Source organism: Pseudopodoces humilis, chromosome 2, assembly GCF_049639895.1.
Source record: "Pseudopodoces humilis isolate 2021_Gansu_Grassland_sample_001 chromosome 2, ASM4963989v1, whole genome shotgun sequence".
In the NCBI taxonomy this organism is placed as follows: Eukaryota; Metazoa; Chordata; class Aves; order Passeriformes; family Paridae; genus Pseudopodoces; species Pseudopodoces humilis.
This window is the reverse complement of record NC_142201.1, coordinates 27,257,215-27,281,604: the sequence shown is the minus strand read 5'-3', so window position 1 is coordinate 27,281,604 and position 24,390 is coordinate 27,257,215. Positions and strand designations below refer to the sequence as shown.

The 24,390-nt window shown below is 39.4% G+C and overlaps 2 protein-coding genes across 2 annotated transcripts in view; one reads left to right on the top strand and one right to left on the bottom strand.

Annotated features, from left to right (window-relative positions):
- The window catches only part of LOC102110002 (pinopsin-like), a 72,334-nt gene extending 67,570 nt beyond the window's left edge, over positions 1-4,764 (top strand). The window contains exon 4 of the mRNA XM_088051352.1: positions 4,549-4,764. Within this exon, the coding sequence (XP_087907478.1) occupies positions 4,549-4,764 (216 nt within the window). The remainder of the gene's footprint in view (positions 1-4,548) is intronic.
- ST6GAL2 (ST6 beta-galactoside alpha-2,6-sialyltransferase 2) overlaps positions 2,146-24,390 on the bottom strand; it is a 45,803-nt gene continuing 23,558 nt past the window's right edge. The window contains exons 2-6 of the mRNA XM_005516566.3: positions 22,001-23,003; positions 18,098-18,195; positions 14,913-15,014; positions 13,630-13,804; positions 2,146-2,865 (exon numbers count right to left, since the gene is read on the bottom strand). Coding sequence (XP_005516623.2) covers positions 2,597-2,865; positions 13,630-13,804; positions 14,913-15,014; positions 18,098-18,195; positions 22,001-22,946 — 1,590 coding nt within the window. The 5' untranslated portion in view covers positions 22,947-23,003 and the 3' untranslated portion in view covers positions 2,146-2,596. The remainder of the gene's footprint in view (positions 2,866-13,629; positions 13,805-14,912; positions 15,015-18,097; positions 18,196-22,000; positions 23,004-24,390) is intronic.

Below are 24,390 nucleotides of genomic sequence, written 5' to 3'. Positions count from 1 at the left end.
TCACAGTGGAAACCAGTGTTAGAAAGCCATTCCAGGCTCATTTTTTAAAGGTGGTCTTCCTCCTCTGTGAGCAAATGTTTGCAGCAGAGCTCTGCAGCATCGTCTGAGGCGATGGTGCTACAACAACTGCATTTGCACGAGTGGAAGGAGGACTGACTGCCATATAAAGAAGGATATGGCAAAGAAAAAATTTTGGCTGCAAGGGCTTGAGTATGAAGTCCAGTAAATTAAAAATATCCAGTTCATTATATAACATCTCCGACGTGGTTCTGCATTGGTACATAAATGATGTACTAAGTAGGTATGCTTAGCACTTATTACATGAAACTTTATAATTTGCCTTGTTCTGTACAATAAACAGCTATGTTGATTATTTTGACAAATTATTGAGAGATTAAATAATACTACATAATCATGTTGTGGGTGGTTGAGCAATGCAGTTAGTATTTTTCTTCTTTGTGAAAATTAAAGTTAAAAGTTAGTGGTTGCAGGCCAGGCCAGTCAAAGTTGGTTTGTTTTTTGGTTTTTTTTTCCCTTTTTGGAACTCTAGAAGTTCCTGCTTCTTGAAAAGTAGCACATTTGCTAGTCTTAGGAAGCTAAACTCTGTTCCTTTACAATTATGTCATAGCTAACCCAGGGTACAGCAGAGAGAGACATATTTGATTGCACTGTTTAGACTGCTTATGTTTGCAAACAGGGTACCAAACATATGGAAAAATAGATTAGTTCTGTGTAGGCTATCTATCCTCCATGCATTTAAATAGCAATGTTATTAATTTCAAGAATAAAGTTGCCACCACACATAACGTTAAAAAGAAATTGGTATGTACTATATCCAGAGTCCAAGGCTAGTATGAGTAAAACCTATTAATTTTGATATGTACCAAAATGCCTTATGGACATAACTATCCATACAACACAGAAGTAGAGTTATTAGATCATCTACACATCATTTCTGTCAACAAGATCATCATACAGCCCAAAAAGAAGGCTATGTCCTATGTAAGACATATATTCTTCATTTTGAGGAAGGAAAATAATCCTTCCAAAAGATCCTTCCAGAACTGCTTCCCAAAGAGCTGAGTGAGAGAAAAAGGACTTTATGATTATACTTAACATTACAATTGAAGGTGAAGTAGTCATTAATATTGTTTTCTTTTTTTTTGCCTTTCTGGCAAAAGGCTTTTTGCTTAAGTCAAAACACAAAAAATACTTTCCACCACAACCATTTAGCTATTCTTTTCAATGCCCCTTTGAGCTGTCTGCTTTTTTACTGGATGGACATGAGTAGGATACAGCTGTGCTTCTTCTCACACATATTGCTGCTGAACTTACTCTAAAAGAAATTGTACAGTCAGGTGGCAAAAAACCAAACCAAACCACTGAGAAAACCACTCCAGACCATTAACTTTTAGAATTGCCTTAAAGAATATTGTTCTGGTGTGTTATGAATGAAAATATCAAACCATCTCCACATGCAATCCGTAGTAAATTTTTTTTGCAGGCATTACAGCTTTTCTGGGTTATAGTCTTTCAAACATTAAGTAAAAAATGCCGATAACATCTTCTTTTGTCAGAAAACATCTCCTTTCTGAACAGCAAGAACTTGTGAACAAGTGACTCTGATTCAGATACCTATGAAATACCTAACAAATATAATGTCTGTATTCCTGAATGCTATCTTTGTTGACAAGAGGTGAGACCCCTGTATGCTTGCTTTCAGTGTGATGGGTGAATGCTGCACAGCCTGCCTTGGCTTTCTCTGGGTCTTTTGTGTCTGCAGTCTGGAGGAAGGCAGCATTTCCATCTCACACCTTCCTGACAGTCAGGGAGATAAGACAGGGAGAGCTTTTCTTCCTAATTGGGAAGAATTACAAATATGTTCTTTTTTCTCTAAAAAAATGTGACATTTCTCTCTTCTCTCTTCAGTCAGTGTGAGCATGGGAGACTGGCATCCAAAAATACATCCAGTAGTTTAACTGGTTTAGCTGTGCACAGCCATCTCCAGCTGCACGCACCTCAGGGCCACCCTAAGTCCCTGTTCAGCTGGAAGCCTGGAACTGAGCCTGTGTAGGAACAGGCATTAAAGCCTGCTCTAGTGAATGACTGCACAGCTTGGAGTAGCAATTACTTCATTCTGGGAGAGTGTGAAAATCCCATGGAGCCACGGGAAATGCTGCATTGTTCAACTGGCCGCTCTGTACATACATGAACAATAGAGGCTGCTTGACAATGCCAGGATTGACAATTAAATAAATTCATTAAAAAAAAAAAAAAAATTACAGTCTAGCAAATGTGGCATGAGACCACTGACAAATTCTGACAGCCACACCAACAACAATACATTATATTTCTGCCTAAGTATGTCCTTTGCACCTTCATGAGCTAAGCCTTTGCTTTTTTTCTGTAACTATTTGCAAAGCAGTAATAAATACTCAGGGCTCAGAAAAAGAAGTATTTCTCATGCCTGCTACTTAATTACAATTTATAGACTCAAGACTAGATTGGTCTAAGATATATTTTTTTCAAGTATTCTCTTCTTGTTTATAGTACGACAGTAGTACCTTATTGCACATTGTTTCTGAAAGACTTACTTCTACAAGTGTGGGAAATTATTTCGTTTGGGGCACTTGACAGCTTTGAAGCCTGGCAAAACGACTTTCCCCTTCCGATACAGATCATCCTGCAAACCTTTGTTCATCCTCTGCACCAGGAGCTTCTCATAGAGCAGTGGATGGTAGGCCCCTAAGGTGCAAGCTGCATCGTAGTAGAGTTCATGGTAGTGACACAGGTCGGTCTGTCGCACTGAAGGGATGTACTCGTACACGTGCACTTCGTTACACATGGACATCATGATGAGGATACCTGCAACAAGAAGTGAAAACAAAAGTGAGCACCAGCTTTCACTTTTCTCGCAGAAATTTCCCTGCAGTGATCCAATCTATTTTTTCTTTCCTTCTTTTCTTTGCTGTCACACACCTTAAGAAATCTGTAAAATCATTAAGTGAAGCAATCGTTCCTTTTATTTGAGCAGCTTTCACTTGTCCCTGATACATAAAGATTGTGATCCCTGTAGAATCAACAGGCTAGGATAACAGTCATAGAGAAAGAGTGAAAAGCCCGTAAAGAACTTGTGTATCACCACCAGACTCCTGAGTGAGATGACTGCTCTTTCCCACCTCCCCCCATTTACTCTTTGGACTGTCCACAAAACATTCCCCCCAAGAATCATTGAAACATCTCTGCCTTATTGCAATGTTGGTCTTTCTTAGTCTGAAATTGAACCAGTTCCACTTTTCCCATCCACTTGCTTCTCTCTAAGCAGCAAGACTTGGCCAAGCACATGCAGAAGGACATACAAAGAAGCATCACCCATGTAGGGGTGGCACAGAAGCCCACAGCTTCAGACAAATCTCTGGAGAGTCTCATGGACAGACACCAGAGACAAATTCCTACTTAAAGCAGTGCTGTCATAAGGAAAAGTCCCTTACCACTTCCTTGCTCAGCAAGGAGAAATCCAAACAATGCCAACCCATTTTATTCTGCTAAGTGCCAATGGCACATTATCATCAGCACCATCAACTGCAATCTTTATAGCCTTGAAACAAGAGAAATATTGCTGTTGCAGCTGCACATTTTCAGATGGACTAATACCAGATAATGATCAACAACATTGCTTAAACTATGATACTTTCACATCAACACAGCTCCTGGAAGCCTTTTCTGTTTCACAAAGCCATGCAAAAGGAAAGTGACATGAAGAAAGTTTTGGATGCCATTTATTTTTTTTAAGATTTCACTTAAAAAATAAATTTGTGTAGGAAATGTATCGAGGCATTTGTAGCACTAGTGGAATCCCTATCTGATCAATGACTCAGAGGAAGCAGCTGTATAACTGCCCACTTGACACTTACAATGAGAACTGATGTAATTGTTGTTTGGGATTTTTTCTGCACAACAGCTTTGGCATCATCAAAGGTGTTTTGGGTAGATCTCAGAAGTGAAATGAACTAACGTAAAAAATTATTTTGGTTTCCTAATTAAGCAAAGTCATTTTCTGAAGTTTAGTTTACAGTTTGGGAATGCAGGGATTTCAATGGCTTGCTAATGAAAAGAACACTATGTTCTTCCTGCTGTGTATCATTAGATTATCCTGTGTATCATTAGACTATCAAAATGACTTTTCCCTGCCTGATGTGTGAAGTAACTGAAAACCAATTACTTCTGTGATTAAATCTTTTATCATAAATTAAAGGTTCTGAAAATGTTTTATAATTGTTCTACAGCTTTACACTCTACTGAATCTATAGTCTTAGAAAAGCTAAGCATATCAATTCTGAAGTTCTTAAATTTGAGTGAACTTTAGTCTTAAGCAGCAAGAAACACATATTCATGGTAAAAAAATATTTAATCCCTATTTGAAAAATACAGTACAATCTCAATAAACCAAGTTTCCTTGCCTTTAAGATGTTACAGAGATGCTTTGAATTGTAACCTGTCAAGCAGCTATATCTAGAATTGGGTTTTTATTGTTGTTGTTTGTTTTAGTTTTACAAATGCTTTCGTCAGCTTTTCCACTGCCAACCTCCTTCTTCCACTGATGGAGAGCCCACCTGCCATTCCAAGGTAACTGTTATCCAGCTGGATCAGAGGGTGGACGGTGGAAATGTGTGCAATAATGAACCACATCCAGAAACAGACACTAAAATTACTTCTCTCCTGCACCCAGAGCCAATTAAAAAAGCTACACCACCATCATCTTAGGAAAACCGTCTCTGATGGAAAGTAGAAGCCTTAACCAAAGTGTGTTTTATTTCAATGCCATATTACCAAGCTAACTCTAAAAGTAATAAAGGAAGTTGCCCTTTGTGGGATTGGAAAACTGTCAAGAACAAAAATTGTGACTCCTTAGTAACAGAAAAATAGCTACTTAACTCCAGGTATGGTTCAACCATGACAAAATTTTAAGCAGTATCATTGACTTTCCTGTAAATTAGTTAATGGAGGACTTAGAAGTGGTAGGAAGCCATCTTTTTTTTTTTTTTTACTAATACAGTCCTCTCTAAAATACAGAAGTGGCTTCATTTCTGTCTCATGCCTTGGAGTATGTGAAACCCCTCCACAGGGATCAGCCCTAGTGTTGTAGTGCCATTACTGCAAACTCAGTTTACAAAAAATGTTAATTGAGCATCCTTAAAAGAATAGCAGTAGTTTAAACCACTAGGGCATTTACATCAGTCCATGTACTAAGATATATTCAGGTTTTTTTCTATTTGTTTTCTAATGCCATGTGTCTACGTTGTTTTTCCCAAGTCCTTAAACAGGACTGCCAACAGAGCTTCCTGGACTACAGGTCTCACATTTCATCCCATGTTTTTTCATACCAGTCTTTAACTCAGTTCCTCTCTTTGCTTGGTTTTAACAACATTGCAGGGAGTTACTGACATCTGTATCCAGCAGATCTAAGTGTGCCAAGCTGTCTATATTTTCATCTACCTTACAACTTAATTTTCCCATCTTCCCTTTTCTCCTCCTCTTAGCTTCAGTGGTATCATAAATTTTAAAATCACCAGTTGGTTTTTGCCACTTACATGAACCCCAAAATATTTTTTAACTTACATTTATACCTTTATGTTTTGGATGCAGACTCAAAGCTAAAGAAGAGGTATGTGCCTGACTGCTTTCAGACTTGGTTCCATTAACTAATTTTGCTTGCCTGCCTATTATGAGAAGTCCCATGTTGCTTCCCATTTCTTATCTTTACATATTTGTTTCTGTGTTATTGCTTCCTAAGTTTCTCTTCTGTGGCTGAATTTTGTGGCATTTTCTCCCACACCTGTAGTGTCCAAATCTGCCTTGTTTATGTCCTATCCCTGTACTGCCCTCTGAGTACAGCTATACACCGATTTCTTTTGTCTCTCTACTTTTCACATCACCACCCAATTCAACATCATCTGCATCAACTTTGTTCCATATCTCAACACTTCTCCAGGATTATCAATATGAATGAAAACCTCATTGTTTGATAGGCTGTAGGGTGAAGAATTTCCATATGATACACTTCTATATTTGTCTTTGCTAACAGTCCCTACAACAATTTTCAGTCAATGCACAATTAATTATATATATAAAACAGCACAGACTGTCTTACATGTGACCTAAAGAGCTATTAATAAACCGGATGAGACAGTAATTGTCCCAACACAATACAGAGTCTGGACAGAATTAATCTTATTGAGATGCTCATGCCCATCTCTGACCTTGCTGGTTTAAAGCATTCTTTACAGACAATGCAGGAGACAGGTATTTCTAGGGCAAAATTCATCTGACATATTTTAGATGTTTTCTTTAGGATCAGTGTTGAATTGTTCACTTACAGAGAACTTTTCTTTTAGTATTTTTTCTCTCCACTGACTAGACAGAAACCAAAAATAAGAGTCTGGCACTTGCCTATCAAGAACCTCCTCTACTCTCCCACATAAGTAGCATTTGGAGTTTCATGAAAAATAATATAATTGGCTTTTCCAGAAGCACAGTGAGAAGCAATACAATCAAATGTGCCCCTGGTGCAGTTACCCACACCTGGGATAGGTATCACAGGCTCCTTTGCTGTCAGCAGAAGAAAGTGGGCACTTTTAGGAAGCAGTGCACTTCTAATGGATCACACAAGCCATTCCCCAGAAGTTCCTGTTTTTTTCTGTTGGCTGTAGGTGAAGCCTGAGTGGCAGCATGGATAGCTGCACTCCCAGGATGGGATGAAAATAGGCGAGGGCGATATGAGGCTCACAGTAATACTTAAGAGGTACCTATTTTTTGCTCTAATAATTCTGAGTGTGACTGATACAAACACAGACCTGCACTGAGAACAGCTGAAGTTAGGACACACAAATCCTGCTCTCTGACTGACCCAGACACGGGGCCATACAGATATGGCAAATTTATGTGCAAGGATTAAGCTGAAGGGAGATGTGGGTTTTTTCCTCAGTATTCATAAATACTAAGGTACAGGAATGTGAGTAAAAGCAGCAAATTACAAAGTATTTAGGGAAGGTCAGCAGACACACACAACTTGAGAAAACATAAAACCTGAAAGGGCAAGCCTATAGGCTGTTTATAGCATCTAAATATCAAAAAGCTTTTAAGATCTTAAATATCCAATCCATATTTCATATTAAGGAAAAGGTCAGGGTATCCAGCCTGATTTTAGCTTTCACAAACACAACTGGTGCAACCATACGTTCAAAATCTCAGCTGAAAATAATTCTGCATAGGCACTCTAATCTAATTCTAATACTCTTACTGGATTTTTGAAAGTCCCATTTGGATTACAATTGTGAAAATGGAAAAATGCAAAATAATTCTGCCTGTACTGTGGTAGAACATTCAAAAGTGTGCTTTATGAATGTTTTATAGTTAAATGGCAATATTCATGAACACCCAACTGGACATTAAAAAAAACAAAAGGAAAAAAAAAATAATTGCGAGCATAGAATACTCTTTTAAAAATACTATAAAATATATTATTCCAAAGAAATGATATGGTTGTCAGAGAAAAAGTGAAATGCAACTTTGTTATAACAGTACAATTGTAGACACTAAAACAGTATTATATATTTTGAAATATTATATATTAGTATTTCAAAATCCTTAGAAAAGTGTGTTATCTCTTTTTGGCCTTTTGGTTAAGATCAAGTGTAGTGTAGTATTTTTATTTTTTCCTATTTGGAAGATATCTATGGTGTTAAGAAGTGCTGGGTACAGTTTAAACTCAGTCCAATTGGCACAAATAAACCTAGCTTTTACAATCTGCACTGAGAACATTTAAGCCAGAATTACATAAAGATTAAATTCCTTGCATGGATGGTTTTTACAAATGAACATGTACTATGGATTCTAATCAAAAGGAGAAAATGTTTTTTCAATTTGTTCTTGGCATTTTGAATAATTCCAAAGGTTTTGATTTTCCAACATGAATATTGTATGGTACAATTAAGCTTTATGGTTAGAACTCTAATTTAAAAAAGAATGTTTTCTAGTTTACAAATAAATAAAATATAGTTTAAAATATAGTTTAATATATATGAATCAACAGATGCTGTATGAAAGCATCTAGAATTATAAGTTTAATTCAAACATTCATCAAGAACACAGAATCATTATACCATAATGTAAGAGATGCTGAAAACATTTAAATACACATAATCTGATTTATAATGTCTCATTTCACACACATTGTAAATTCAGTTACAGAAAATAATTTAGCTAGATATACTAGTAAGTTTGTGTTTCATACCTGTGTATTTGAAAGCATTACAAATAGGCATACAATAAGCATAAAGTATTTAGAATGTACAGTTTTCTATATGATAATCTGCTACTATAGTCTGTCTTGATTGGATTGCAGATAAACTCAAGGGAAAACTCCTTGAAACTGGGCCAAATGTGCCTCTGTTATTCTTTGGTACATGGACTAAAAGTAGATCTGGATTTTTAAAGCACTTTGTTTCTAAAAAAGGGTTATTTTACGTCTGCTCAGTTCATGAACTATGTGAAAAATATTAACCACAAGAAAAGCAAATTATTTATCAAAGAATTGTCACCAAACGGCCCTGTGCCGAAGCTTAATAATTTGTGCAATACTTGTCATCTTTGATGTATAGATACTAGCATTACATAGTAGACCTAGAAAATTACATATTTATAACTTGGTGAATGCAAAAAGCTCTACATTAATCACAATAATACACTCTGTTATATGAGCACAGACTGGAAAATACTGGCCAGTAATATAATGTAATTCTAAATGTATTATTTAATTTTGGATGATACACTAGAATAATAAAATTTTTTATGTGATTTAAGAGGAGAGTTTGCTCTTTTATGTCTCCATTTTGGAAAGTGGGAGATACTCAAATTTCAGTGTGCTTTTTATTAGAGTAAGAATAATTTGAAGCTTATGTACTGGAGGTATTATTTATTTGTGTGCTAATACTTGAACAATGCTGAGCTGGAAAAAGTGAGCACTATTCTGTTCCTGCACCAACTACTGATAAAACAACTGAATAACAGCAACAAAGGCAACTCTTAATATGTCCAATTGTTTCTTTCAGTTCATGAAAGTGCATTTTTTTCTAAGCAGAGCTGGAGATCAGCTGTATACTTCTATGCAACATGCTCTCCGAAGCCATTTTAAATGTAAGTTCTTAGTCATACAACAACCTGCTAATGTTGCAGTGTAATGATAGCCTTGTTTTACTATTGTCTTGATGCATGCAAATGAAGAGTAAAATGATGTTATCAACTATTAGAGTAAAATAATGTTATCAACTATTAATGATGCACAACTGTTAAAACTGTAATGGCAACTATAAGGCCTCAAACAACATTTCCCTTTTCCCAACAATAAAGTCATCTGGGTTTAGTTATTTTGTGTTCAGTGGATTGTATGTTATGCTGAAATTTCTAGCACATAGCAAAACTACCACCTACACAGACAACCTAAAATATAAGAATTTACACAGGTCATGTTCTGATTGAAAGCAAACCAAAATACTGTAGTTACAGCTTTCAGCTAGCCTTTAAAAAGATGAAAGTCACTGCTCTGTAAGAGTATATAAATGTGAATTTCAATTAAAGTCACCTCTGAAGAGGTAAACCAGCAAAGTGTACTGAAGGAGTATGATAAATAGGAATTTATAGAAAATATACTAAGTAAACAGTGGACAGGAGCAAAATCTCCACAGAAAAGCCTTTATATAATCTCAACATTATTAAAAAGCTCTCAAACTTTCCAAATTCTAATGTACCATCCCACCCAATGAACACAGAATTTTGCTCCTGAGAAACTCTGCAGTTTTACTCCTGGTTTTTCAGATGACAAAAATTTAAGGTCAGAATAGGCTGTTTACCTTGGCTACCAAAGAGGGTACAGGAACAGCCAGTTCTTACAGCAGAATGGTAACAGTAGAGACTGACACTTTATATACTATCAGATCCAATTAAAAACTGAACTTTGGTAAGTACAGAAAGACAGGAGGAAGACTGAGCTCACATTTCACAGTGAAAGACTTATTAACAGGAAGTGAGAGGTGACTTACTTCTGTTGCCAAAAGGTAGGACAAATCCTTCCCTAGTAACAGTGGTAATTTAGGATTTGCCAGTGGAATCCAAATCTGAGGTTTGGTGGTTGGATGCTTATGTACCTTCTGAGAAAAATGGCATAGATCCAAGTCCAAGATGTGATGTAAGCATATCAATACTCATTTAGCAAACTTATTTTCAGCCAAATGTGAGCCAACAACTTCAGCTGTAAAAAGCCACCATGGCAATTGCCTAATGCTAATACAAGATGATGAGAATACTGTGCAAAAATTTGTTTGGAAGCATGAAGGCAGCAGCTGCAAAAGTGATGCAAAACTATGAAGGAATGGCTTCTCAAAATTCTTATAAGGACTATACTAGGAAGATAAAGAGTAAATGATTTATAATGAGGAGGGACATTAGGTAAGCTATGACATGCCACATAAGGCAAAGTTACAAGACAGCAAAAGTCCATGCTGGTGTCTCAGGAAACAAACTAAAAGTGACTCCCAGGTTAAAATCAAAAGGTTGGTTTATCCTGTTGGACCTTTACCCACAAACTGTCCCCCCCCTCAACCAATCCTGCTCTTCCCATCCTCTCATCTCCCCTCCACAGCTGGGATACAAACTGTGCTTCCCTCACCCCAGCCACCAGCTGTCAAAGGCTACTGCCTCTCCTCAGCAACTCTGAGCTGGTGCAGAGCTGATATAGCAGGGTCTGAAGGAGGAAGGGGGTCCAGGCAAAATTTATGCAGATATAGGGCAGCACATACCCCAAAGGAAGTGCAAAACCCCTTATTTTCCCTAGCTCCCATGCAGTGAAAAAAACAGGGGAGAAGTTCTACCTCTTCTCTCTCTTTCTCTTTCTCTCATTCCTCTAAAATCAAAGCATGTGTGAGACTACCTCTTCCCCACTGGCCCCCTTTCTGAGAGATTTAATAATACTGTGACTTTAGTACTGTAATACAGTTATTAACAATGTTAAAAGATTCCCCTGGCATCAGTCACTGTGAAAGGATGCTGAGTCATTTCTGCAGAAGAACACCTTGAGGACACATTCCAGCAACATCCTCCCTTTGGCAAGATTCAGTTTCTTATAAAGAGTGCTGCAAAGTGGCAGGAATACAATTGTCAGGAGAAACAAATAATTACTGAAGAAACAGTGTAAGACCATGCTAAAACATTCTTGACATTTGTGAAAAGAAACATTCTGATATTTCCATGTTTTAATTTATACATTTGTTCAATTTTGTAAACTGGGCCTACTGGAGGCTAAAATGCTTGAAGGAAAAGTGCCTTACTTGACTCAGAACCATTTCTCTAACCTTTTCTATATGACCAGAATCATCATGGTCCATGCTAGAAATTGCTTAGGTTCAGGAATGTACATCTCTGTAAAAATACATACCTTCAATTTAACAACAGCCTTCATATAGCTGTTTTAAGCACGGTGCTATTTAGCAGTATGGTCACTTAATAAATTATTTTCTCCTCTTGAAATTAAGCCACTCGTATTTTATGGTGGCCACCAGTTACTCAATCTTTCCACTAATTCTACAGGAAATAATTTTATAGATTTTGTAAGAATCAGGTAGAACCTTTCATATTGTACCTTTCATAGAGGTACAATAGTTGAGTCTGTCAGCTTCAGTTCCAACAGGATTATTTGCTGCATGACTGATTGAGAGATACCTGACCTGAAGACCAACATGACTTTTCAGCTTTCTGCCAAGCTGCATTATATTTTTTATGCTTTATTTTGCCCTTTATGTCCCTGACAATATGCATTTGCTGTTTCTGTGCTACCTCTGTATTTAGCTTATGTTACATGTGCAATGCATAGACATTAATTTGATAATGTTACCAAAACAGGAAGACTCTCTCTAATAAAATATTTAAAAATACATCTATCAAAACAGTAGCTAGTAATGAAATGGGGTGGGTATGACATCCAATAAGCTCATCTTCCTACCTTGTTTTTTTAAAGTTAGTAACAGCCTCTAAAAAGCACTGCTCCTTGGAAAAGAACAATATAAATAAAATTCCCACTAGATAAGAAGGCAAATTTGCATCCGTACACAGAGTATACTTATCTGTACAGCTTTTGTTGTTAAAATGTTGCTTGTTTAATGGTTTATATTTTCAAAGCTTTCTCTGCTTGAAGGATATTTTTTTGTCACTAACATTTAGATTCATGATTGAAGATTGCTCTTCTATTCTCATAGTGAAATTAATTCCATTTCTTCAAAGAATGCTTTTGAAGTTTTTTTTATGTATGGTGGAACTACAAATTGACAGCACAATGATCCTCTTCACTATTCTTACAATCAGCAGCTGTTAACCTATTTTTATCAACAACTTCATTGCTACAAGAAACACTTCTGCAAAATGTGAATGCAGCTGGTGAGATCATTCCACATGAGCTGTCTCCTCCCTGGGAATTTTTACAAGCAAGTTCCACAAAAAACCTCACTTCAAGAAGTAACCAACTGCCAAGCTCCCCTCTGACAACACACCAGGCCTCCTTTACTTTCCACTCATGTTCCAGGTATGCACAATGTCACTCAAGGCATAGATGAGCATCTCCCAGACACCTTTAAATCATCCCTCTGGGAATTTCTGCACCGTCTAAGGCCTTTGATGTGCTCCAAAGTATGCTAGGATGCTTTGCTACTGCATATAGAACACCAGATAAAGGCTCAAAACTGATTTTCCCATATCAGACACAATCTCAGGTGTCTTGGCTTTCAGATGCAGATAGAAATTAAAAAACCAAGCCATTTTGTGACTGCAGCAAATACCTAGATCAATATCACAATGTCAGTGAGGAAAGGATGGAGTTTCCAAAGTGGAAGATGGTATGTGAAGCTCTACTGCCCTCTGAGTCTAGAAGCACAAGCAAGGATGACCCTGGCTCAGGCTTGCCACTCTGACTACTTGCATCCTTTAGACCGGTCCACAGTCAGGACCTGTTGTACATCAGGTAAGTTGTTCTCCTGTATGAATTGTGGACACAGTGCCAAATTATCCTCCCAGAAATACTAAGGAAGGACCAAAAAATACAGTGAAACCCTGTTGCTTCCAGAGAAGAAGAGAAGTGCTCAGATTGAGCACTGGAAGCCCTTGGTCTATGTAGGGAATACATCTCAGCCTGCCATTGATTTCATCCTGTCTATATGATCTGGCATCTGCTTTCATTTGTTGTCTGAGGATTCTCTGCTCTAGGATCCCAACAGGGAACTTCAGAATTGGGTAGGTCCTCAACAGACAAACTGATATGGAATAATACAAATTTCTCATAGATACATGCATGTTTTATAGCTATGGTAGGCATACTATGGATGTGAAGGGCAAGAAAGCAGAACATCAAATTCACTCAACTATTTTCTAGTTCTCATACTGTGTGTTTTTGCTAGTTATTGTTTCTGCATAGAGCACCAAGAACAAACAGTACACATGTATGTATGGACTCAATCCTCATGTAATGTACACATTTTAAATTACTTTTTAATCTAACACGTCTACTGGGACCATCTTTGATACACCTACCAATAAACCCTGAAGAAGGAGGGTTGGGCTGTATCTTCTCTTTAGTATTCTCCTGAATGATGTCCCAGAGCTGCCATATAAACTTTGGATGGAGGATGTAGAATGGCTGGGTTGGATTCTTCCTGCGATGCTGTACGTAGGGAGTGAACAGATTGTAGTCTGGCTTCTTATACCACTGGGAGGAAAAAAGATGTTTTTTAATAGTATTAAATATGTTTTGAACACTTCATGTACAATAGCATAAACTGGCTTCATTTGGGTTCTGCAGAACAGAAGCAAAGGTAGCAAAGGTAGCAAAGCAGCCTGCACTGGTGGATGCTTCTGCTAGAAAAGCATTCGTCACTCTGAGCTATACCGTTTTCTTTCTTCATACAGAGACTCCCAATAAGTAATTGACTGCTGTGGGATCAGCCAAGACCATTTTCCCCTCACGGATCCACATTAAAGAAGAGGTTCAAAGAGCTTTGACATGATATCTGGGCCTGGGGGTGAATCTTCCTCTGAAAGCACCCCGGTCCCTGACGGAGGCAGCAGCAGCGCATGACGCAGGCTGATGGCAGCCTGCGTGGGAAGCAGGCAGCCTCTGGCATCTGTTGCTAAGGGAGTTCAGCAGATGAAGGCTTACTTTCTACTTTTTGCAGCCTGCTCAGCTCTGAGCTCCCTGTGCCAAAAGCCATCAGATCAACTTGCCTACTGGAGCTGCAGCAACAGCCAAAGTAAAGAGTCCCCCAGTGACAACCAGATGGACATCTGCTGCTCTCAGTGAGGGGGTGGATGGCAGGGCACAGATGGCTGTGGGACAGGGGACATAAAGGGAACACTGGTGGGGAGGATGCCTGAGAAACAGGGAGGGCACCCAGAGAGATTTTCACCAGGATTTTGTATTTTCTTTGGGAAGGCAGAGGGAAAGGTGGGGGAAAATGGATGCAGTTTTTCACCTTTCTTGATAAAACCTACTTCTGAAATCTAGCAATGTTCCCTCCTTGGCAAGCACACAAGAAAACTCACTGTTATGTGAAAACAGCAATGTTTTATCAAATGCCACCATTCATCTATCCTAGCATTTCAGAACAGTCCCTTCCAGTATAATTGCTGGCTACTAAAAGTTTTTGACCAATAAACCAATTTTGACTCAATTCCTATAGGCATAGCATTCTCCACTCGGATCAAGAAAGAACCTGGGGTTTGTGGTGAAAAGGGAGAACCAGGAGACTAAAGCAGTAAATCAATTTTCTCCGGTACTTTCAAATAATTGGGAAGAAAAGTCTAAGTGGATATCTTACCACATTAAGATTTGCAGAGTAGGGAGCAGGATCCCAGGCTACTAAGATAACATCTTTATACAAGGAGCTGTCGACAAAGTGATGGTTTGGATTGGTGAGAATCTGCAAACAGAGATGCAAAGAATTGCACAGCATTAAAAGCAAGTAGGATCCAGAAAAATGGCAAAATCCTTCTCTCAAGTGAACAGTCCTACCCACGCTGCTGTTTGTTATGCTTCAGTTGTGGTTGATTTTAAGCATCTTGTTTTGTTAAAAAAATATACAAAAAAAGCTTAGCCACCAAACAGCACTCATTGCAGTTTGAAGTAGCAGTATGCTGAATTACTCTCCATCTGTGAGGGATGTGATGGGACCACTTGAGATGCTGTGTAATTGTGTGTCAACATTACCATGTATTCTGGAACTTGAAAAGGAAAGCTACAGCATTTCAGATGGCCTGTGGGATCCTCTTGGACACATCAGCTTGCTTTGAAGGGCTACAGCCCCTAAGGGCAATGTCTTTCCCTGCCACCCATCCCCAACCACCTTTTCCATGCCTTTCTCATTTTAACAGCAAGTCAGTCTCATTTCAATCCAAAAAATGCAAATTAGACCATGACTGTACAAACTGGAATACCTATAAAAACAATTCCAACAATGGGCATTTTACAGGGCTATTTTTGAAGGAACTGCTCTCATACAACTCGTTCCTGCATCTCCCAGTACTTTGCCTGATCATCCCACTGCACTGGAAGTCTACTCTTTACTCCTGCTGGCTCACCCCTTCCAGGATCCTCCACATCTAACTAGATCTCTTTGATTCCTAGTGCATCCAAGCACCAGGCAGCTCAGCAGTGGTCAAAACAGCATGAATTTTGTTCCAGCTGTTAAAATAATCAACATTCCAGACAAATAAATTCATAATAATTTTCATTTCCCTTTAGGATCCAATGAGCCATATTTAATTATGCATATTTTTCTTCAGAAAAATAATATTGTTGCCATAGCAATATTCTTCCTACCATAAACTTTGAGTTTAATGATTTCCATCAGGCTTCTACAGTAAGAACAGAATTAGTCATGCTGCTATCAGCATCCCCAACTTAATTTCTCAGAACAATTTTCACCTCAGAATGTAAACTCCTTTTTTGGAGTACGCAGAGCAAATTGACCAAAAGGCCAAGATTTTAAAAGCTTGGTTCCACACTTACCACACAAAGGAGCTCTCACTTGCCTTTCAGTAAGCAAGAGTCCTCTGGAGGTGTTGTCACACAATTTTTGCTCTCAGTGAGTCTGCACACATATGTATGAGCTTTTTCTGCAATAACAGTATCTGTAGCCACTGCACAGGTTTCCTTCCTGTCCTTTGGGCTTTCACAATGGAGAATATGAAGGAAGAAGGGGCCACAGCAGCCTTTTAATTAAGTGAATGCAGGAGTGTCCAGCAGTGAGGAGGTAAATAACTGTGTAAATAACCCAGCTACAGTACAGGTAGGGAAAGCAACTTCCATCGAGTGGCCTGTATAGATTTCACTCTCAGCGAAGTCAAGGCTAATTTCTCAGCAGGTGGACAGACTAGCATGGATGGCTTCTGACCGCTCTGAAGGAGCACAAAGCTGGTGGGGAACACAAACACTTGTGGGGAAGCCATGTGAGCTGACCTGGCCAGAACTATGCCATGCCTTCTCTTTTCTTGGGAGGTCTTATGAGGAGCAAGCCTTACACAGTGCAGAAGAGAAGACCACAGGACCATTACCATCCCAGTGGGAATGTACTGCAGCAGCACTGGGAGCCAGAAAAACCCAGTCTGCCCTGCATGGAGAGCAGCTAATTTAACCATTAAATCTCTCTGAATTTGCTGGGGAGCTAAAAAAGCTCAAATCACTCCCTGAGAACATTTCTCTCTTCCACAGGAAGCCCACTGAGTCTAATAAACCATAAAGAGTTTCTAAACCTTTCTCCTTGCCCAGTTCAGGCATGGCCACTGTCAGGACATTTTGGCTGATGGTAAAATGGAGAATCATCAAAGAAAAGGAAAAAAAAACCCAACAAAACAAAAAAGTAAAATAAAATACATGAAAATCCACATTCCCTGATACACTGATTATAGCACTTAAGGCAGAATAAGGTATTTCTGCTTTCTTTTTGTGAACAAAAGAAAGGAGGCATATTTAACCCAAATCACTTCAAAGATCTAGCCTGTTCTGCAGCCTCACAAAGACCTACAAAATGAGTGTGAAGGGAATGGCAGTGCACAGTCCTCTTTTTGATGGCAAATAACATGTGCTTATACACATAAAAAACACACACACCAAGAACAGGCTTTGCAGAGGCAGTCACTCAAAGCAGAAGAAAAAATTAACTCATAAAAATTACAGTAACTGAAAATTTTGGTCTCCTTCAACAAGAATCAATATGCACAGAGCATGATACATGGTCAATCATACTCCTGGTGTTGACTAAGTAAACTCATTTCAATATGTCAAAAAATTTCACAGAAAATCTGTTGCTGATTTTTTGTCTGCATTTCTTAAAGAGGAAAGAGGTTTGGTTTGCCCAAGACAGGAATTCAGGCAATAGCATTTTTGAAATTGAAAAACTAATCTCAGCCATAAGGTGTCACTGTAGCTCAAGTCCCAATGATTTATTTACACCCATAGACAGAAAATCCCATTTTCTTTTGTTTCCATTCAGATGAACAAACTCACCTGATGTGTAATAGCCAGTACACACTAAAGTTTTTTACTAGTTCTTTCCAAATTTTTAAACAATGATGACTGGCCTAGTGTTACACAACTCAGTTTCCATTTCTTTTGCCCTCTAGCAAGGAAATAATTGGGGAACTGGAAAATATGAGAAAACAGGTTTGGAATCACCACAGCCTGAACTTCATGAAAATCCTGTAGGCAATGGCTTCTCCAGGAGGTCAAGGTCTGCTGTACTGACAGCTCTGATATCCTGCAGAGCCTTTACAGATGGGTTCACATGAGAAACTTTACAAACCAGTTCTCTGAAACAAGGCTATGGAGTCACTCTAACAGCAGTGCAAACATGCCTGTAAGGGAAAACTCTCACCTTCTCTGCAACACGACTGTTGAATCACTGCCTGCTTCCCATACTACCCAACACTTCTTCAGAGGTTATTAACCTGCTGTCATATTGTGCAGAAGAGACATTGACTTGAACTCTGAAAAGGAAGATCTTACCTGAGAATTAATGATCCGCATGGTTGTTTTATTTCCAACATCTTTTTCATAGCCACGAGTAGGAGCAGAATTAAATCTTAAAACGGCATCATGAGCATCTAGGAGCATAAACAAGGGGGTAACTCATTTTTCTTAGTATATAGAACAGTAAAATAAAACTAGTCATCTAAACTAATACAAAACTTTCACATCTGTCCTAATCTGGATATTCTAAGGATGATGAATGTTCTGCTATGCACAAACAAAAATCCTCTTGCATCTGCCATATGTTATTAACATAAAAGCCCACTGGGACAAAAGTTCAGAATCATCTATTAATTTAGCATGCAATACTTGAATGCTTCCCTTAATTGGATAGACTTAGTGTGGGAAGACTATTAGTACACCCAGTACACACAATTGCTCACTACTTCTATCACAAAATTTAGAGAATTACTCCATGCAAAAGCATGTAAACTGCAGGGATATCTAATTGCACATTTGAATGAACAACAATGCTTAACTATAAGCTTGTGTTTCACAGTATTTTAAACCTGAAAATCTCAGACTACCCCAAATCTATTAATCATACTGTGTACTTACTCTCAAGCTCAGTACAAATCTTAAAGAGCCTCTGTATGGAAGCCAGCCCACACATCTGCTCACACAAAGAAACCTCAGGATCCCTTGGTAGCAAAGATCTAACAGAGCTGAACTGTCAAAGTTACTCCACAAGCAGTTGACCTTGGAGTCATGGAGAAGAGAAAGCAACTGTAGGTCAAGTATGGGTCAAGGGTAGACACCACGTGCAAGCCTCCATTGGATGAGAGATAATCACCCTCCCAGTGATGCTTTTAAGGGGATCTCAAAGCCCAAAAGGTGCAAAGGAGAGCAAGACATTTTATCCACTGTCCAGAAACACACAGCCCCTGTTGGTAGCCCTGTACTTGGTCTGGTTTTATCTGTTCTAGCAATGGAAGCTGAGAATATGATTCAGACCAAAATGGGCATCAAATACCTTAACCCACAGGTAGTTTGTACAGCTGTTCATCTCTAGTCACTTAAAATGTGTTGTCTGCAGCTCAAAAATTGGAGGAGGCAAAAGTCTCCAAAGATAACCAACATGCCTCCAATGGAGCCTTGGCTTGATCCTATCAAACTGGGATCTTTCATCTTTTCCCTCCTTTACTCTGCACTTCTTGTACTCCATACAGGGAAACACCATGTGGCATGCAGCAAGCACTCCAATCTCAGACATACATGTTAGCATTAATATGTCATGACTGAAATGAGGGGTTTTGCCAGATGCCCACCAAACCAAACTCCTTAGAACCTAAGGAGTGGAAGTTGCAGGGAAAACCCTAGCCTCAACACCTAGACTCCATTCAACAAGCATCTTGATTGTGCAGGAACTAGAGGAAATTAATAGAAGCTTTTGACCCTCAATCACCTAAGTGATTGACAACTTTTAGACAATCTGTTGACTGAGAACTAGATTATGAAATGTAAATTGTATGGCTTGCAGCTTAATTGAGAGACAGTGTGATGCATTTCCAACATCACTCATGCTGGTTCTTCATATACAGATTAAAAACTTCTCCTTTGCCAAAAATGTATGACCAGGACACAGCTTAACACTGATAATAGCTGGTTTTAAATAAACTGATTTTAATCTTAGTACATATTTGTAGATGAGCATTCTAAAGATTCAGAGAAGTCTGGAGTTTGATGCCAAAATAACTGGTTTCCTCAATTAATAGCACGGGAGTGCTTGCTATACTTGCACAATATTTCCATGCCTACTTTCATTTAAAAACAGTCAGGGGGGTGGGGGAGAGAAGGGCTAAAGGAAGAACACAAATAAACATTTTTGCTTGTGTTTCTAATAGGAACACAGAAGAGGGAGCCAAAGGCCTATGAAGGGAAATGTCCTTCGCTGCTTCTTTCATAGGCATTTTCTTTTCTCTTGGGAGAATAAACCATAGAATCACAGAATGGTTTGGGTAGGGAGGGACCTCAAAGGCCATCTAGTTCCAGGCACCCTGCCATGGGCAGGGACACCTTCCACCAGACCAGGTTGCTCAGAGCTCCATCCAGCCTGGCCTTGAACATTTCCAGGGATGGGGCATCCACAGCTTCTCTGGGCAACCTGCGCCAGTGCCTCACCACCCTCACAGGGAAGAATTTCTTCCTAACATCTAATCTAAATCTCCTCTATTTTAGCTTAAAATTGTTCTCCCTTGTCTACCACTGCTGTGAGCAGTCACTTAGCCCCCCACAAATCCTCTCCTCAGTCACAGGTATCTGCCCATGGCCTGAGAGACAGTTAGAAAAAACCTTTGATGATTCCTGGTACCCCAGTGCTTTCTTGCACAACATGTATGAGATCTGAAAATTCTATGTGGGCTTTTTCAAACCACATCTTCTTCCCTTTAGGTGGCATCAGATGTCATTTTCCCATTTAAATCCAAAGCTCTTCCAGGGAAAATATCATAAGCCTCTGGTACCAGAAGCTTCCTAAGAAAACAGGACGAAGCAGGCCCCAGGTACCACATCAAGCACCCAAATCCAAACCTGGGCTGCACCTGAGTGTGCAAATACGACTTGAAGCATGCTGTAATATGTAATTATGTAAATATATCACAATGGTATTCACTTCAAAGTGAAGATTACAGATTCTACAGTATACCATTAATCCATATGTAAACTGGTGTACTGAGGAACTGACAGAAGATTTGATTTCAGTCAAAGATAATAATTGCTTTTTCACCCCACAAATTTCTAAATTAGTGATGCTTCCTGTGAAATTGGAGTCACCCTGGTGTGATTTTAGCTGCAGGCTAGCTGGGCATGTCTGCTGTGCTGGAAGCCTGTTGCAGAAGACCGATAATCCTAGCAGCTCCAACATATCCCAGAGATTTAAGGAAAACCTATCTGTGTTCAAGAGATGATCCAGTGTGATGAAGAAAGTATTGGGATATGAAGTCTTTGGAGGATTAATGAGAGAAAATCAGAAGGTTTTTACAGAGAGCTGAAGGAGATAACTCTTCTTGTTGTAGAAACAAGTTTGAGACATACCTTTCATGCTTCTTTCAACACCCATAGCATACTGCACACGTACTACTAAAATGAAGAACTACTGAGATTAACACAAGTAGTAGCTCTCATTTTTGAAAAGAAAAAATAATACTGACCTAGATTTCCTTTATGGCCCCACCATCCTTTTCTGAATAGCTGCCACAAACCTCCCACCTCGAGGTGGGGGATTCTGAGTGACACTGACATCTCAGCACACCTGTAACCTCACTGACTCGGTGTTGCAATGGGAAAACAACAGGTGAACATACTCAAACTCATTTAAATTCAGTCTCAGAAAAGAGGCCAGGGGACTTGATCTCAGTGCATGAAACTACTCAAGGGTCTGAACTCTATGCCTGTGAACTCTAAAGTGGTAAGAGATGAAGAGGACACTCAGCTGCTTCTTGATATTGAGACAAATGTCTGGGATAGCCATACAACAGCAGCTTATCATGAGCAAAATAACACAGCTTTGCAGAAAAAACCTCTGAACATGGCTCTAATATGCTGAAGAAATAAACGCATGTGGCACACAAATGTTGAATATGGCAGATCTGATGAAACCAGTGCCGCCTCCATTCTACAAGCTGTAATATGATAAGAAGGCATCATTGTTTTCTTAAAATTAGATTATGACTTCAGGCCTGATTTTCCTTACAGTTATGTTGTTCTGAAAGGGAACAGCCTCAGTGAAGTCCATTAATTTACACTCATGCAACTCTAGTGAGAGAGAACAACCAGACTTTACAGATCTGTTCTTGAGAAGTACAAACCTTTTGAAATTTAAACATGAACACACATATATACATATATATATACAGACATGAATAGATGCATTTCACCCACCTATTTCATCCCCTAAAGAGGAGTTCAGTATTGCACCAGCAGACATAACTACGGCACAGCTCCCAAAGCCATGTGTATATAATTTACCCAGTGGAATTTGGGGAACGTGCTTTTCCCATCCAAGAGTGGAGAAGGGAGCCTCCTTGCCATCTATTGTTTTCACATTCACTCTTTCTTTTAGCTCACAGAATAGCTGGTCTCCTGTCAACTTGGAGTTTCGTTTCCCCTTGAACCGCACCCCATGCTTATTGGTACTCAAATAATCTTTCATCGCCTTCTGCAGTCGAGGGTTTAGCATCTTGGAAGAGACATCCCCTTTCCAAAGCTTGTAAAGAAAGGATTTCGACATTGTGGAATACAGCTCATCCCAGTCATCAGATTCATCAAGCATCTGGCCTCTCCTATGCTTTGTGCTCCTTCTCCTCATTCTTCTCTGATGGCTCCAGCTGTTCTGTAAAATATTTCCTTTTGGATTATTCACATCAGCCGAAATGAATTTTTCTATCTCTTGAAGGTGGTTGTGTGACTGAGGCTGACCAGCAGCAAATAAATAATCATCATTCACTTGGTAGAAAGCACTTTTTGATTTTCTTCCTAACTGGGGTGGAAAAAATTCATCTTCATTTCTAAAGGCCTCTTCCAATACAGTCCATTTCTTAGAATTTCCAGTCCCTGACTTAAAAGTACCTAGGAGATCTTCATTAAGAAGCACCTCATTCCCATCAATGGTTTCAGAGAATGATGGGTCATGAATGGCTCCCATGATGACTCTCTGCTTACCCTGAAGGGGCAGAAGTCTCTTAGTTTCAATGTAAGAAAAGGAACTTGGAACTGGTTCAGCAGTGTTGCTATCTGTAAAATAGATGAATATCACCAAGAAAAGCAGGCCCCATGCAAAGATACCAAAGAGCATGAGTTGTTTCCACTGCTTCAAGTTAGGTTTCATGGCAATGCCTTTACCAGCTCCTCTGTGCCTTGAAGTATTGGTGAAGGAAAATGAAACCTGTAAAGAACATCAAATGCTATTAAAAATTGTTCTAAAAATAAATGCAACTCAGAAATATCTTAACACATATTGATAGACTATGCAGAATAATCTCCAAGCAGTAGCACAAAGGATTCAGTAGCAGAAACAGAACTCCAGAGCCCGCAGACGCTGTAGGAGTGACATGCTTTGGCTGTAACCACACCGTGACAGCTGCTAGTTACAAAAGAAGCTGGTGGCCAGTTTCTACAGTAACACTGGATCCTGCCTTCAGGGAGATCATGTGCCTGCCTGCTTCTGCTATACCGAGCATAGCATTGAGACAGCAAAAGCAAAACCCATGCCTGGCTGCATGCACAGTGGGTACAATTTAAGCTGTCTTTACCACTGGAAGTCCTTAAGCAGGGGAACTGTGAGCAAGCCTGTCTCCAGAGGGACCAGGCAGGGAGCAGATGGTCTAAGCTGCAGTTCCCCTCTGCCCACAGCCTGGAAAGGATGGTGCTCTGTCTGTACCATCGGGGGTGAAGGGGAGAGCATCACACAAATGATCCAGAGGGGAACCTCTTCCTCAGCTGGTATGAACTGCCACAGACCCAGTGGCTACATAATTTGTTGCCCAATACCCAAGTAAGGACAACTCCTGTACCTCTGCCACGGATGCTGCACGCACACTGAAGTGGCATGAAGGAGTTGTGCACATCAAGGTGCCTGGGGTTTTGTGTTTTCCAAAAAGGAGAATGGGTGGCACAACTATCTAAATACATTCCTTAAGAGTAAGATAGAGATTTACATAAAGGGAGTGGGTAGCGAATGTCAGACCTAGTCCTGGAAATATGTGCCCTACTAATACCTGGGGGTTTTTGACAGCTTGTGCATTAGTGGAGGGATGCATGGTCCAAATGAAACAAAGTTTGACTGTGACTGGCTGTGTTCCAAGGAAAATACATAACACATTGCTAGACCATTGAGCACACTATGCCCTTACACGAACTCACTTGTTTAATCAAGTGGTGTGACTATCAGTTAGAAGGCTGACTGAAGCAAATCCCCACCATAAGCCTTACCATTCAGGTCCCTGCACCACAGCCATCGTCGGCCTCAGCTGCTACACCGCAGTGTAACTCTGTGTACTAATTAGTGACAGATCACTCACCTGATCAGAATTCAAAATAAGCCAAGCCCCTTCTTCTGGAGTTTTATTTCTAAACCATTTGTTTCAGTGTTTTAATGGTGAGACTTAAGAGCCACTTGTACCAGCCAGCTGTGATCAGCAAAGGGGAATGGGAGCAGAGGCAAGCTTGGATTTTATTACCAGCCCGCACCTCAGGAGCCACCACCTCATCACATCACATCACATCACATCCGAGCAGCACCACAGCTTACACGCCTGTGATAACACACTGCC